Source organism: Malus domestica, chromosome 05 (assembly GCF_042453785.1).
Source record: "Malus domestica chromosome 05, GDT2T_hap1".
NCBI classification, from domain to species: domain Eukaryota; kingdom Viridiplantae; phylum Streptophyta; class Magnoliopsida; order Rosales; family Rosaceae; genus Malus; species Malus domestica.
The window spans coordinates 36,327,697-36,341,405 of record NC_091665.1 but is presented as its reverse complement, the minus strand read 5'-3'; the positions used below and the strand labels follow the sequence as shown (position 1 = coordinate 36,341,405).

Here is a 13,709-nt window from a genome sequence, read left to right as displayed (position 1 = left end):
ACATTTTGAAGATTATGTGCGAATTTAATAAAAAAACCCTCTTTATTTAAAAAAAAAAATGTACTTGGACAATATATCCATACAAAGCTCAACAATCAATATTCAAACTTAATTGAAATCAACATCTCTCTTACCAATTGAATAATCTCCAAAATAAAGTCATGATTTAGGGTCTATAAAAAAAATGGAGCACAGTTGAAAGAGAGATATGGACATGCGTTTGTATTTGTGGAAGAAAGTAATACACAAGTTAGTTTTTTATTGCTTAATAGAAAAGTTGAAGAAAGTAGTACACAAGTTTTTTATTGTAAAAAAAAAAAGAAAATTAATATATTGAGTACAACATCCGCTTAACCAATTGTAATGATGATGATTTTTTTCTTCAGTTTAAAACTTTGTTTATTGGAAATTTATACTCATGTGTAATGTAAGGGAGGATAAAAAATTTTGGGGCCTCTAAAATATTCAGGACATGTGCCACTGCACCTTTTGCACACCCCAACACCCCCTCTGCGTTCAATTTTCTCTTGAAACTAAAACCTCTAGCTAGGTTGGCAAACTTGGAGTTAGGTCAGTTGGTGTCATATTGTAGTATCTAAGTTTGAGTTTTTGTTTCCGTAAATAAGAGTGTTTTGGAATTCATAAGGAAAAAAGAACTCTAGGCAGATAAGTTGAGTTTGATATGTGGCTCTGAAATTACTCTTGTTTTTGTATCAAACTATGATTTGTAAGTATGAATGACTTCTCTATGTAGGCTTAGTTATGTCAATGGCTCCGAAACAATGTTAAAACCTCAAAGTGTGGAGCTATCTATACACCCATTTTTACTTTCACACACTCTTCTCAATTTCCAGCTGTCAAATCGAATGAATTGAAAAAGATCAATGAACAAAAATTAACAAGGGTGTGTAGGAGGTAAAACAAAATGTGTGTGAATAGTACTAACCAACCTCAAATTGCCATTTGAAAGTCATACTGACTCACTTTACCCTCTCGACTAACGCGTTGTGACTCACTTTGTCCCCACCGTCAAGTCTGTCATAAACTCTCTCTTTCCCCCTCCCCTTCCGCCTTCTCCCTCTCTTTGTTCACATGTTTGAATCTTTTTTCACCTGAAATCAAGGACTCTAGGCCGATCTATAGATATATAAATATATCCACAAAGTAGATGGCTCAAGTGGAATGAACCCTTGAGATAATTTCATAAGGTTGCTTTGGTTTAAAGAGACCACAACACAATAATGGACAATGTCGCCAAATGGGACCATAAAGAAGACAAACATCTATTGCGATATATTATGATTGAGTTTTTAGAGAAAAAAAGAAGAAGATAAAACACTCGATTGATCCTCCCCAAATGGTGACTTGATCTCTGAGCTCGTGTAAGGTGATTGCTTCCATGCCTCTACACATTTTGATGATGATGCTGGTTTATGCACTAATGGTCCATCATCATAATCATCATCAGCGGCGGAATCTTCCTTGCTAGCTGGTCACTTTTAGCCACAACAATAATTATATGGATCATTTGACTGCATAATGACCCTCCTAAAGTCACCAAAGTTCAACTCCATCTCCAACATGTTTGAACAAACATTTCGATACACATTGGGGAGGAATTTTTCTTGCAAACAACAATGTAAGTGTGATTTTAAGCACTCGAATGCAAGATGAAGCCCACACGTCACTTTGCCTAGTTGTCTTTGGCTACCAAGCCTTAACCTCTTTGAAATATTTTGTCAAACATCTTACTCCGATGACATCCATGCTTCAGGATAGCATTAAAGTTCTATTTAGGCGAGGGATTACCGAGTTTTAAGGGATTTAAGCTATTTTAGTAAAAAATGGCTACATGCAATGCACTAAAAGGATTTGTATATAACTATTTGAAAGGAGTCATTTGAAAAATCTTTGTTTACGTGACTATGTTATGCTCATCGTATATTGGCAGTATGCATTTTCAATCCCTCCATCTAATATGTTGTGGTTTACTTCTAGGGTACTTAAAAATTCTCTCGTCCAAACATAACATCAAGATAGATAAGATATATGTCGAAATTTCCATTCCAAATTGAAAGAAAATGTTGAATGTGTTAGGTTCTGTAGTACGAGAGGAAAAAGAATGGCCAAACAAGTTCACACCACCAACAGCAACATCTCCAACTTCCCAAGTAGTTTATTCGTTCAAGGCTTCAACCCCACCAACACCATCTTTTTCTCTTTGCCATGACATTCCAATTTTCTCGCTTGGGTTCCTGGATATGAGCGGAAAGGATTTTGAAGAAACAGGGAGTGAAGGCGATGCAGATGCAGACGATGAAGATGAAGAGACGAAGACACACAGATCGAGCAGTGGACGACGGTTTGGTTCGACTGGATTTGACACTTGACGGTGATGGTTTGTTTCAATTGGGTTTGACTGGTAATTCCATTGGTGGTGTGGTCTGTGTTTGACGGTAGCGGTGGTCGTTTTGACGGAGGTGGTGGTGCGTTTGTCACTCCGTCTGCGAGAGAGGGAGAGGAGAAGGTAATTTTTCTTTTAATTAAGAAAATGACATGTGACAGCACATGATTGGTCGTTACTCGTTAGTCAGCTTCTCTCTCGTTTCCATTAAGGTTCTGCCTCGTTCTCTTTATATTTTATTTGTGAAAAAATTAGGTTCATATTCTTATTTTTGTTACTTCATTGATTAAAATCATATTCATTTTCAATTTTTGATCAAGGTCATTGGGTATTAATAACATCATTAATTATTTGAATAATAAAATATTTTTATTTTTATTATATTCCTTTAGTGTTAAAAATGTTACAATTAGTATATTTATATTTATGGCTAAATTTTTTATCATATATTTTTATTTTTAGTTTGTACCTATTTTTAATTTGCAAATATTTTTTAATTTGTACCAATTTTCTTTTCATTTTTAATTTGTACCTATATATTAGTTTCTTTTTGTGCCCATATTTTTTAAAGTTTTATTTGTGTTTGTACCCATGTGTATACCGTTAAGTGACATTGTATATTTAATCAATTATAGAAAAATTACATATGGTATATTTATGTTTTATGCCTAAACTTTGTATCATATATTTATATTTTTAGTTTGTACCCACTTTTAATTTGCAACATTTTTTTTAATTTGTAGTATTTACTTTTTAGTTTTATTTTGTACCCATGTATTAATTTCTTTTAGCACCTATATTTAAAAAAAAATTCATTTGTACTCATAATTTTTTAATCTTTTATCTGTACTCTAATTTATTTATAATGTACCTATTCTTCTTTATTAATGTACCACTTTGTTATATGTGACATGTACCAATTTTTTTAACACTATGGATACATTCTTTTGCCATTTATTATTTCTTATTCTTACATAGTTTTTATCCATTTATTCAATAGTTTTTATCCATTTATTCAATCAAAATGTTTGAATTTTTTAATTGTAACCGTTTCTAATAGTATTATAACGAGAGATTTTAAATTTCTAGGATTATAAATCTCATAAAATATCAAACAATTAATGTCAAAACTATAAAAATATAAATATTAATAGTAATATAATGAGGTGTACAAAGTCAAGGGACTTTGATCAAACTTTGAATACTATTAAGGTTTTAATCAAATAATGTTAAGGATTAGGGACCGCATCCAAAGTATCCCTTTATTTATTTTCTAATGTTTTATCTTAGAATATTTATACTAAATACATCATAAATCGGAATAATATTTTCAAAGGTAGCTACGAAATCGCTGCGACGTTGCATTCATCCCTTCAACCCCAAAACTTCATCTTTTTAGATAAAAAATAAAATTAGTTCACTAAATTCGAATTTGGTCTCATACAACTTATTATTTCATAACTTAATTAAACTTTTTCGCCCTATAATACTTCTCCCAATTATGAATTTCAAATTTACTTGACTAAATCTTTTTTAGAGCTTTATCATCGTAAGCAATGTTGCAACGAATTTGCAGAAACTTTTGAAATTTTTATTTTTATTTTTACTAATAATGAAATTTAGTATGAATATTCTATGCTAAAGCATTAAAAACACAATTCAGCCTTTATTAAAAAAATTGAGTGTCTATTTTATTATTTACTAATTAGGGTTTGTGGATAAAAGTGCTTTAGATTGATGATACTTTGATTTATAGTAGTAAGGGGAAACACTTTGGACTTAGATATTTAATTAGTAACTAAGAATCGATTAGAGCATGACTAGCTAGTGTATAGATGAGGGTTTTGTTTTCTCCAATTGAGTTGTTGAAGTGTTTTTTGTTTAAAGGTTATCGTTGTCGATCGGGATGGTTTTCAGGTTTACTAAGACATGGGGGAAGGCAAGGGAACTGGACTAGGCTATGAAGGGTCCACGTAGGTTTCGAATGAGAACCCAGATTGAAACAAAAGTTGTAACGTTGCGAGATGTACTTTGTAGTATTCTAAGTATGCTTGCTTCCTTGAGCTTGTTCTAACTTGCATTGTATCCCATGTAATCCATATGGTTGGTGATTAGTCTTGTCCTTCTAAACTCCAAGATTTGAACAATCTTTCAGGGCTATTTTATCGCAATTCTCAGAGGAACAGATGAGAAGGTACGAGTCGTTTCGGATAGCTGGATTTCAGAGAGGCAACATGGAAAGGGCATGATTCCATGGAGAAGGCATTTCTGGAACCTTTGTAAATTTTTCATAAATGAGGGTTTTGTTTTCTCCAATTGAGTATGCTTGCTTCCTTGCGCTTGTTCTAACTTGCGTTGTATCTCATGTACATATGGTTGGTGATTAGTCTCGTCCTTCTAAGAGGAACAGATGAGTACGTGCGAGTCGTTTCGGAGAGCTGGATTTCAGAGAGGCAACGTGAAAAGGGTAATGATTCCTTGTTATCTTTCCATAGAGAAGGCGTTTCTGGAGCCTGTGTAAATTTTTCATATTTTCAATTCAGTAGCCATTTGGCACTAATCTTTGTGTGCATTATTTGTTGCAGTTGTTAACTAGCATCAGTGGAACTCCAAAAGTATCTGCGCCTATGAATATTGTAGTGTAAAGGATAGCAAAGATGCAGGTTGGTGAACTTGTTGAGACAGGTAGTTATCGAAAATTTAGCGTAACATGAATTTTAATGGCCCAACGTTTTTTTGCCTTACCAAGAGCCTCTAAGTTTTCTACCACCGGAATAGTGATGTCGGAGAGGAAGGAGTCTGGGCCTATCAGGCCATGCATGCTGTGGAACCAAAAATAATTACAAGGCGACACGTGGATTTTTGGGTGAAGATGACAAATTTACCCTTGAGGCATACCGGGTCTCCTACACGCGAGCAGTGGAGAACCATCCATCAACCAAATCAGGAGTATCCAAAATAGGTAACAAGTTCAAATTTGTCTCATCCATCCTCATTCCAAAACTTCTAAAACATTCCTTCTAAAATCATGATAATTAGCTAATCAATGGGTTAATTAGCTAATTAATCCCTTAATTAGCAATTAGGTCATTCATTTTACTTCCCACAAAAAGGCCGGCCATCTTTCACCCCCAAAATAAATCAGCCATGCCTTCTACCTTTTTCTACCACATCTTTCCTTTTTATGATAATAATTAGCTAAGTTAATTAGGGAGTTATCTTGATTAATTGGCTAATTATTTTATAACTCCTAATTAAACCAAAATTAAACCTAAAAACCCTACCTAATGGCCGGCCATACCTTCTCCAATGGGGACCGGCCTATCCCTATAAATAGGCTCCCATTTTCACCAAAAAATCATTCCGACACTCTTGCAAAATTCCACAAACTCTCTAAACACTCTTTCTCTCTAAATTCTAACTTTGGCATCGGAGATTCTTCGGCCAAAGCCCCCCCCAATTCACCGTGAGCGCGTGAAGCTCTTGGCCTTAACTCTAAGGTGTTAATTGTTTTGTAGGTGCAATTTTGTCTAAGAAGAAGGAGGAAGAAATTTGCATCCACACATGCCACCTTAGAGAAGCATACACAAGGTTGAAGCTTGAAGGGAAGGTACCAAAGAGATCACTGCTCTTCCGGTAGATGGACCAATTTCACGTTTTGCAGCTCACTGGACAGGTTACTACCCATAACCTTGTTAGATGACATGGAAACTTTGATGGCATTCTTTCTTATCCTGTACCTGTGGACATCGAAATTTCAGTGAAATAAATGTTTACCAACACATTAAAAGTTTCAACATGCCAAGGCATATGTGGCATGCACCATGTGTCTCACAAATCGTACACGTGGATGCGGCTCATCAAAATCGGACGAGTCATCAAGAAGGACATATGTCAACATTTCGCGGAAAGGAATTATTTGATTTTAATTTAATTAAATCAAATGTTAATTGATGGAGTCAAATCACGAACCGGCTCACAAATCGAGTCATAGTTCTTTTATCAATTAATCAAGTCCACAATCAAGGTCAAATCCATATGTAGTAAAGGTTTTGAGAGTCTATAAATAGGAGGCTCCAAGACAAAGAAAAAGGTTAAGAAAATCATTCATGTCTAGACGTTGAAGCTTTGAAACTCTGAAGTTCTCAAGCACTCAAACCCCCCAAACTCTCAAACACTCAAGAAGACTTGGAAAACCCTCTGCATTCTTCATCAAACTCGTGAAGAATCACCAAGCAACCCTACACGTGCCTGTTCTTCCATCGCCACAAGCCAAATCATTGCGGCAATCGTTCATTCGAGATCAAGTCATCGCAACTCTTGGATTAGCAACACTACACACCTTACATTTCAGAAATCGAATCAGAAGATCAAGTTTGTAAAAAGATTGTAACCCTAAACTCATTAATACAATACATTTACTTTGTACAAGTGTTCTTGTTTCATTTGCTACAAGAAATTCGTATTTACAGTACCTTTTAAAGGAAAACTGCAAATAGAAAACAAATGAAAAAAAAATGGTGGTTTAAATTTACATCTTTAGGAAGTAAAGTTGCTTAAAAATTCCGCACCATGCTGCGTTTTTAAGATCCTCCGCGTCTTGATAGGTTTGTTTTCTGAAGGTTATTTGGAAGACTTGGAAACATGAGCCCATGAGTCAAACATGTCCAGTTGGTTTGAGATTTGATAAATGTGTACTTTGAATGCACGGGAATATCAGCCCATGACCGAACTGTGATGTTATGACTTAGCTCATTCTCTCAAGAACAAAAGATGAGATCACGATCCCATTGCATGGTTTATTTCATGAAGAGTTAAACACGGCTGCCTGCCGATGAGCATTCTTTAGAACATTTAATTCAATGGAGATGTTATCAAAATGTCTAGTTTTATTTTTATAACTGATGTGGCAAAGTAAAATTTTAAAAAGTCTCATCATATTTCAATTGAGATGTCAAATTAAAATACGTTTTGATCATTTATAAAATTAATTGAGTTAGAATTTAATAATAAAATAGTTAATAAGTGAAGAAAATTAAAGAAATATATGTGGGCACAACGTTTAAAAAAAATTGGAATTACCTTCAAATTTGACATTAAAGTGGAGAATGTCAATCCATGTAAGATTTTGACATCTCCTTGAAAACCAGAAAATCCTTTTTTTTTTGTCAAAAACATCATCATACTGAAGACAGTGAAGAAAGTTTAGGTTCCATCATAAAACCAACTGGCAATATGGGAAGTAGTCCAACTCCTTTCTCAACACGGCTTCTCACGTGTAGCAAAATTTCAAGCCTACCATGTGGAACACAACGGGGTGATGTCAAGTGGAACACAATGGGGGGTGATGTGGAGTGGAACATAATGCGGTGATCTGGAGTGCATATGGTCGTTTGGCTTCATACGTGGGACAACATGCTTTAATACCATAAAAAAAGTTTAGGTTCCACCATTAAACTAATTGACAATATAGGGGTTAGCCTAACTCTTTATAAGCCGATGCAAAGTCTCTCCTCCGTCAATGTGGAACCATTCTCTACGAGAAGTCCTTTCTCATCATGCTTTTAACAACCCAAAAGTTGTGTATATTTGAGTTAACATTCGTTTTTTTTTTTTTTTTAAATATTGTATATTGTTTGTTTTATTTTTATTGAAAATTAAATTGCATGATTGTGCTTGGTTTGATGCTGTATTTATAATGTGGGGGTGAGTACTTTGGATCACCCTTATTAACATACCCAACAAATGAGCAAGTGTCACAACATTTTGTATTTCCTTTGGTCGAGCTCACAACATTGTGTTTTTGAGGCTTATTTTGTTTGAGGTCAAAATATATTTTTGAGTTTCAGAATTAATTCAATCAACACTTTTACATAAAGAAAATGAAGTATGGACCTTAACTGAAGGGAAAAATTGTTTGTATTGACATGTTTTAAAAAATGAAATATCCATCAATCTACGTCAACATACGAAATTATTTGTTAACTTAAGTCAAAATCCACAATTTCCAAATGTTGGCTTACGGAGATTGCTTCTTTTACGTTTTAGTTGAGATTCGTTGTTGCACATGCCTTTGATTTACTATCAAGGTTTTAACGAATATCGTTATTTTATCAAAAGAAAATTTCAAATGTTGGCCAAGCAAGTTGCTAGTTGGCCAAAACAACGTATTCGCCCCCTATACTCGATTTTGATATGTCGCTTGAGGGATCACAATAGTTTAGAATTAGACAATTGCCTTGTAAAAACAAAACAATTCTTCGGTGTTTCAATGTTAGAACCTCCCCAACTATAATTTAATTAGATCACCACTCGACAGTAGGTAAGAGCAGCGTGTGCCCTAACCCTCTTACCTGAGTAAGTTCATATATAGATAGGGATTAGGCCCAATCCTCAAATGTTTGTATGGTGGGCTGTGTGAGAACAGATAAACCCAAACCAAGTAGAACTTGCCCCGAACCATTCCCTGTTGCAGGTAGTGACTACCGGTACAAGTGCAAAGTGCGTCTTCTTGTTTGCCTACAGCAGCAACCATATTTCACTCGTTATATAAATTCATGTTATCGCCTACTTGGCTTCTGCCTCTGCCTGCCTTCTTCTCTGCATCCCCCGTCTCTCTCTCTCTCTGGTTGTCTCTCCAGGCTTTAGACCTCCCTCCTACCCCCCTCTTCTCTCTCCCTCCCTCTTTCTCTCTCTCTCTAGCTTCCCCTTGGATTTTTGTGCCATTGTTGATGAACAAATCCTCAGAAACAAACCATTGATTTCTGATAACAATTTGACTCGATTCTTCATTTGGGTTGTATCCAAAAAGAGTGTTAATGCTGTGAGTTGTCAATCCGAGAGGTCGAGTTCTTCAGCGGATGATGATGAGGTCTGCCTACTGCTCCTCTTTTCATGTTTCTTGGTTTTTGTTTTGCTTGATTGGTGTGCGATTCTCAACGAATTAGTCCGAGCCATCGATTGGTTTTGTTGGCTGGTTGGTTCTTGGGATCGGATTTCATCATTTCTTCCTGTTTCTGTAACTTTATTTTCTTTCAATTTTCTGAACAATCGTTCGTCTACTGGATGAGAGATCTTATTCTCTCTCCGATTTTTCCACTTGGGTCTGTGAATCAGTTTCTGGGCCCAATCGGATTCGGTTGCTGAAGCAGAAATGCTTCAGCTCCCGCAGATAACAGAGCTCCGATTCTTCGGATTCAGCTCTCTGTTGTCAGCTGCAGAAAAATGGTATTTGAAAACTGGTTTCGATTTCGAATCACTCCTCACCAACATTCAAACCAATCTCACTACTACCCAGCTTCTGTTGACCAATTCTGATTCTCCGTTTTCAATCAGATTGCAAAATTGTTTCCAAAAATTTCGGCTAAGATCTTGAGTTTTGTCATCTCTTCAGTAAAACACCTAATCCAACCCAGAAATTCTGAGTTCGTTTTATTTGTTTCCTTCTCAATTCGTACACATTGACGTCGATTTGTTCTTCGATTTTATGAAATCAGCTGCGGAAACGAATTTGCATTTGGATTTCTCTAATGGGTTGTTCTTGAATTTTGTTTTTTTTCAGGTACCAGAGAGTGAGCCCAGATTGCGTCCCTCTGAGCAATGGCAAGAAACCAACCATGAGAGCCATATCCAAAGACGACGGGATTACAGACGCCGTGACAACAAACACTACAGTCACATCTCTAGAACCCACCAAACCCTTCAGATTCCGATCCCAACCCACGACTCAAGACCCGACCCAATCCCAATTCGGAGCCCGACCCACTTCCCCAAACGGTGAAATCCACCACCAGACCCAGCAGCGGCAGGACAAGAGTCCCAGCCGGACTCCCAGTCCAATCCGCGGCGCCGGCGATGTGCTGCTGCAGTGGGGCCAGAGAAAGAGGTCGAGAGTCTCCAGGACCGAGATCCGAGCTGTCACCGATGAGTCCTCTTCGTCGGCTCAAGCGAGGCAAGCTTCAAAGCTGCAGAGGAGAGACAAGTCCATGCCCCCGCCTCCTCCCCCGCCGCCCCTTCCGTCTTCTTGCTCCGCTACGTCGTCGTTTTCCAATGGCAGCAGACTGAGAAAGGAAGCCTCCGGGTCGCTTCCTAGCAGGTACCCTTTACCTACCTTCCAACGCCTTTCATTATTTTGTTTTTCTTTCTTTCCTTTTTTCTCCCTATGGATTAATAATATTTACCTCTTTTTAATTCCCACTGCTCCAGATCACTTGGTAGATCTTGCATTATTTCTGTTGTAAAAATATTTAAAGTCCAGTCCTCCAATCAAATTGGTTTACTTTTTGGGCCACCCTTTTTCCTAATATATGCTATGATTTTATCATGGGGTTTTTCCCAATTAGGGTTTGCAGCCTGAGATTCTGTTTTTTCAGAGACTGTTTAGTCCTTTGGTTCAAGATCTAAAATTTGCAATCCCTTTGGGTCCCTCTTGGTACAACAAACAAACCCATGTTCTTGTTCAGCTGATCCTGTTCAATCCAACTTCAAAAGACCACATTTTTTCTTTTGTTTGACCCTTTTACCCCTGGACTCACCCTCAAATTTCATTAATCGGAGTCTCTCTCTCTCATTGAGTGGGTATCAAAAGAGAGAGAACAAATGGATTAGTGCTCTGTTTGGCTCCCTCTGGCTTTTTGCCTCTTTTTTTTATACCCTTTTTTTGTGAAGTGGATTTATAAAGATATTTGTTCATTAAATTCCCCCCTCATACCCTTTTGTCCTGATCTTCAAAACCCCCAAAATCTCATCATCTTCCTTGAAAATCCTCCCTCCCAATTTACCCTTTTTACCTCATTGGAATTTGCAGTATTTTTTTTTTTATAGATTTTCTTGGAGATTGTGAGAGTATTTATCTAGTAAATTAGTATATAATAGAAGGTTAATCATGCTTTTTCTTCATTTAATTGCGTATTAAACCCTGTCCTTTTCTGCTGTCTTTCCCTCTGATCTGCTCTGAGGAAGAGTAGAAAAAACCCTCCACCTAATCTCTCCCACTCCCGAAGGCCCCTCCTTTTTCATCCATCTAAACCTCCCCAACTCACCCATTTATTACAATCTCCTTTTCTCTTTTGCCATGACCAGGAATTTGGTAGATCGATCTGCTCCCGTTAATGGGTCACCATCGAGAAACCCTACTGGTGGCAGCAACGGCCGAGCTGCTTCCAGATCCACGGCGGGGAAACGATCTCCTCCGCCGGAGAAAAATGAGAGAAAGGTGCCGGCTTGCTCAGGCAGGTCATCAGCAGCAGCCAAAGATGACAACAAGCCAAATGGAGCTCAAGCTGATCGCGGGAATCATGCTGATTCCAGTTTGTTGCAATCGGATCAGTTGGCCGTCGGGGCAGGGGCGGATAATTCTTCCGCCGCAGCTGCAACGGCGGCAGCGGAGAAGGTGAACTACGAAGTGGTGGAGTGGCCGAGAATTTATATTGCTCTGTCGAGGAAGGAGAAGGAAGATGATTTCCTTGCAATGAAAGGCACAAAGCTCCCCCAGAGGCCCAAAAAAAGGGCCAAAAATGTTGACAGAACTCTACAGGTATAGTAAAATCCAAATCATTGTTCTTCAATTTTAAATTTAATTTTAATTTGGGCTTAATCGAAAACAAAATCTTAAATTAATTTAATTAAAATATCTTCTGGTTGTTGTTGGCAGTATTGTTTTCCAGGTATGTGGCTGTCTGACTTAACAAGGAATCGATATGAGGTCAGGGAGAAGAAATGTGTGAAGAAGGTAACATGCTTGCTCTGCTTTTTCCTGCCTGTAATCCTGTCTTTTGCTCTGTCTTTGATGAAATTTACTTTTACTACCCCTAATGGCATAACCTTCCCAATTTACCCACTGGATTTGAGGTCATTTTTTTTTTATTAAAAAGGAAAAAATAGGTGAGTTTACTGTTATAGCAGCGTTTCGATTCAATAGGACATGTCAATAGTGCGTTGTCATGTGACGAAAAATTTAAACATGATAATGCAGTAGCGGTTGTAACGTCATGTGGCAGTAAACATGAACCATGTTAGTCATTCACTTTTTTGCTTAATTGACATGCCCAAAACATTGTGATTGCTTGTCCTCCCCTTTTTGTAGAGGGAATAATTAGGTGCTTTAAGTGGAGAATAATAATTAATAATTAACATTGTCTATTTGTTAAGCAAATGTATATACTGTAATTAAATATCAAACGTTGATTTGTTTATTCGCATATATAATGCAAGAAATAATTATATAAAATACAAAACGTTACATAATATTTTGGTCCACTTTGTGCTGATTGGGTTGGATTTGCATATGCAGCAAAAGCGAAGGGGACTCAAAGGAATGGACAGCGTCGACAGTGATTCCGAGTAGCAAGCTTTTTATTTTTATTCCAAAAATTGTATAATTTATCCAAAAAAATTATAGAAAAGATAAAAAAAACGCTGTAAGTCAGGGTGGGTGGGGGTCGGGGCCCCACTCTCCGAGTCGTTTCACGGCCTTTTCGTAGTCCACCTGCCCTTGCTTTGTAGGACACTGTTCTCGCCGTCGATGTCGATGATGATGGGTTTTGTTTTGAGGATCAACGGCCGAGATGTTCTTGGGGGTTTCAAGGGTAGTTCTGAGATTTTGGATTTTGGGGTGGGGGTATTTTGGTCAGCAGAGTCACGGACTGAGAGGTGGATGTACAGGGATTATTAAAGAGGAGCTTTCATCCTCATGACTCGGTCTGTGTCCGTCAGCCAACTCGGCAATTTAGATAAAAAAATATAGCTAGAATTTTCTCTTCTGTTTTTTTCTTCGAAGGTGGCTTTTATTATTATTATTATTATTATTATTTTAATTTCTTTTCTTCTAATTTATTTTTTTCTGTCATGTCATCGAATAATTAATGTTGGCTGTGCATCCCTTTTGGTGTTTTTTCATGCTAATCTCGTGTACAAAGCTGCTTTGCTTCTGCAGTTCCCCTCCCATCAATGACAAAGCTGTTTCACTTTTCTTTTTGTTTTTCTTTCCTTGTAAATTCAAAACTTTACTACGTTGTGTTAGGCATGCATCCGATGAATAAAACGTTGCAAGGCACACTATCATTTTAGTTTCGTTAGCCATGCGACGAGAGTAGAATAGGCAACGGTTATGACGGACGGATAATCGCGGTTATTTACCTATAACTGTTTACCTATTGGGTAATTGCTTAAACGGTTATACTCATACTCATAACTGTTTATAAACGGTTAACCATACCCATAATTGAATACCCATTTAACCGTAACCGTTTAATACCCGTTTACCCATTTACCTTTTTTAATCCGTTTATCTTTTTTTTTTCCAAAG

General features: G+C 37.1%; 1 protein-coding gene across 1 annotated transcript; it reads left to right on the top strand.

The window, feature by feature from the left end:
* The first annotated feature begins 8,925 nt into the window (after positions 1–8,925).
* On the top strand, positions 8,926–13,373 carry LOC103435333 (uncharacterized). The gene is made up of 5 exons (XM_008373719.4): positions 8,926–9,275; positions 9,966–10,499; positions 11,486–11,939; positions 12,057–12,134; positions 12,696–13,373. The coding sequence occupies exons 1-5, from the start codon at positions 9,265–9,267 to the stop codon at positions 12,747–12,749; spliced, it is 1,131 nt and encodes a 376-aa protein (XP_008371941.2). The 5' UTR covers positions 8,926–9,264; the 3' UTR covers positions 12,750–13,373.
* Positions 13,374–13,709: the final 336 nt, after the last annotated feature.

Bases quoted from the DNA above. Each gene is read 5' to 3' on its own strand.
- LOC103435333 (XM_008373719.4), top strand. The intron at 10,500-11,485 runs GTACCCTTTACC...TGCCATGACCAG, and splicing joins TCCGGGTCGCTTCCTAGCAG to GAATTTGGTAGATCGATCTG. The intron at 11,940-12,056 runs GTATAGTAAAAT...TGTTGTTGGCAG, and splicing joins ATGTTGACAGAACTCTACAG to TATTGTTTTCCAGGTATGTG.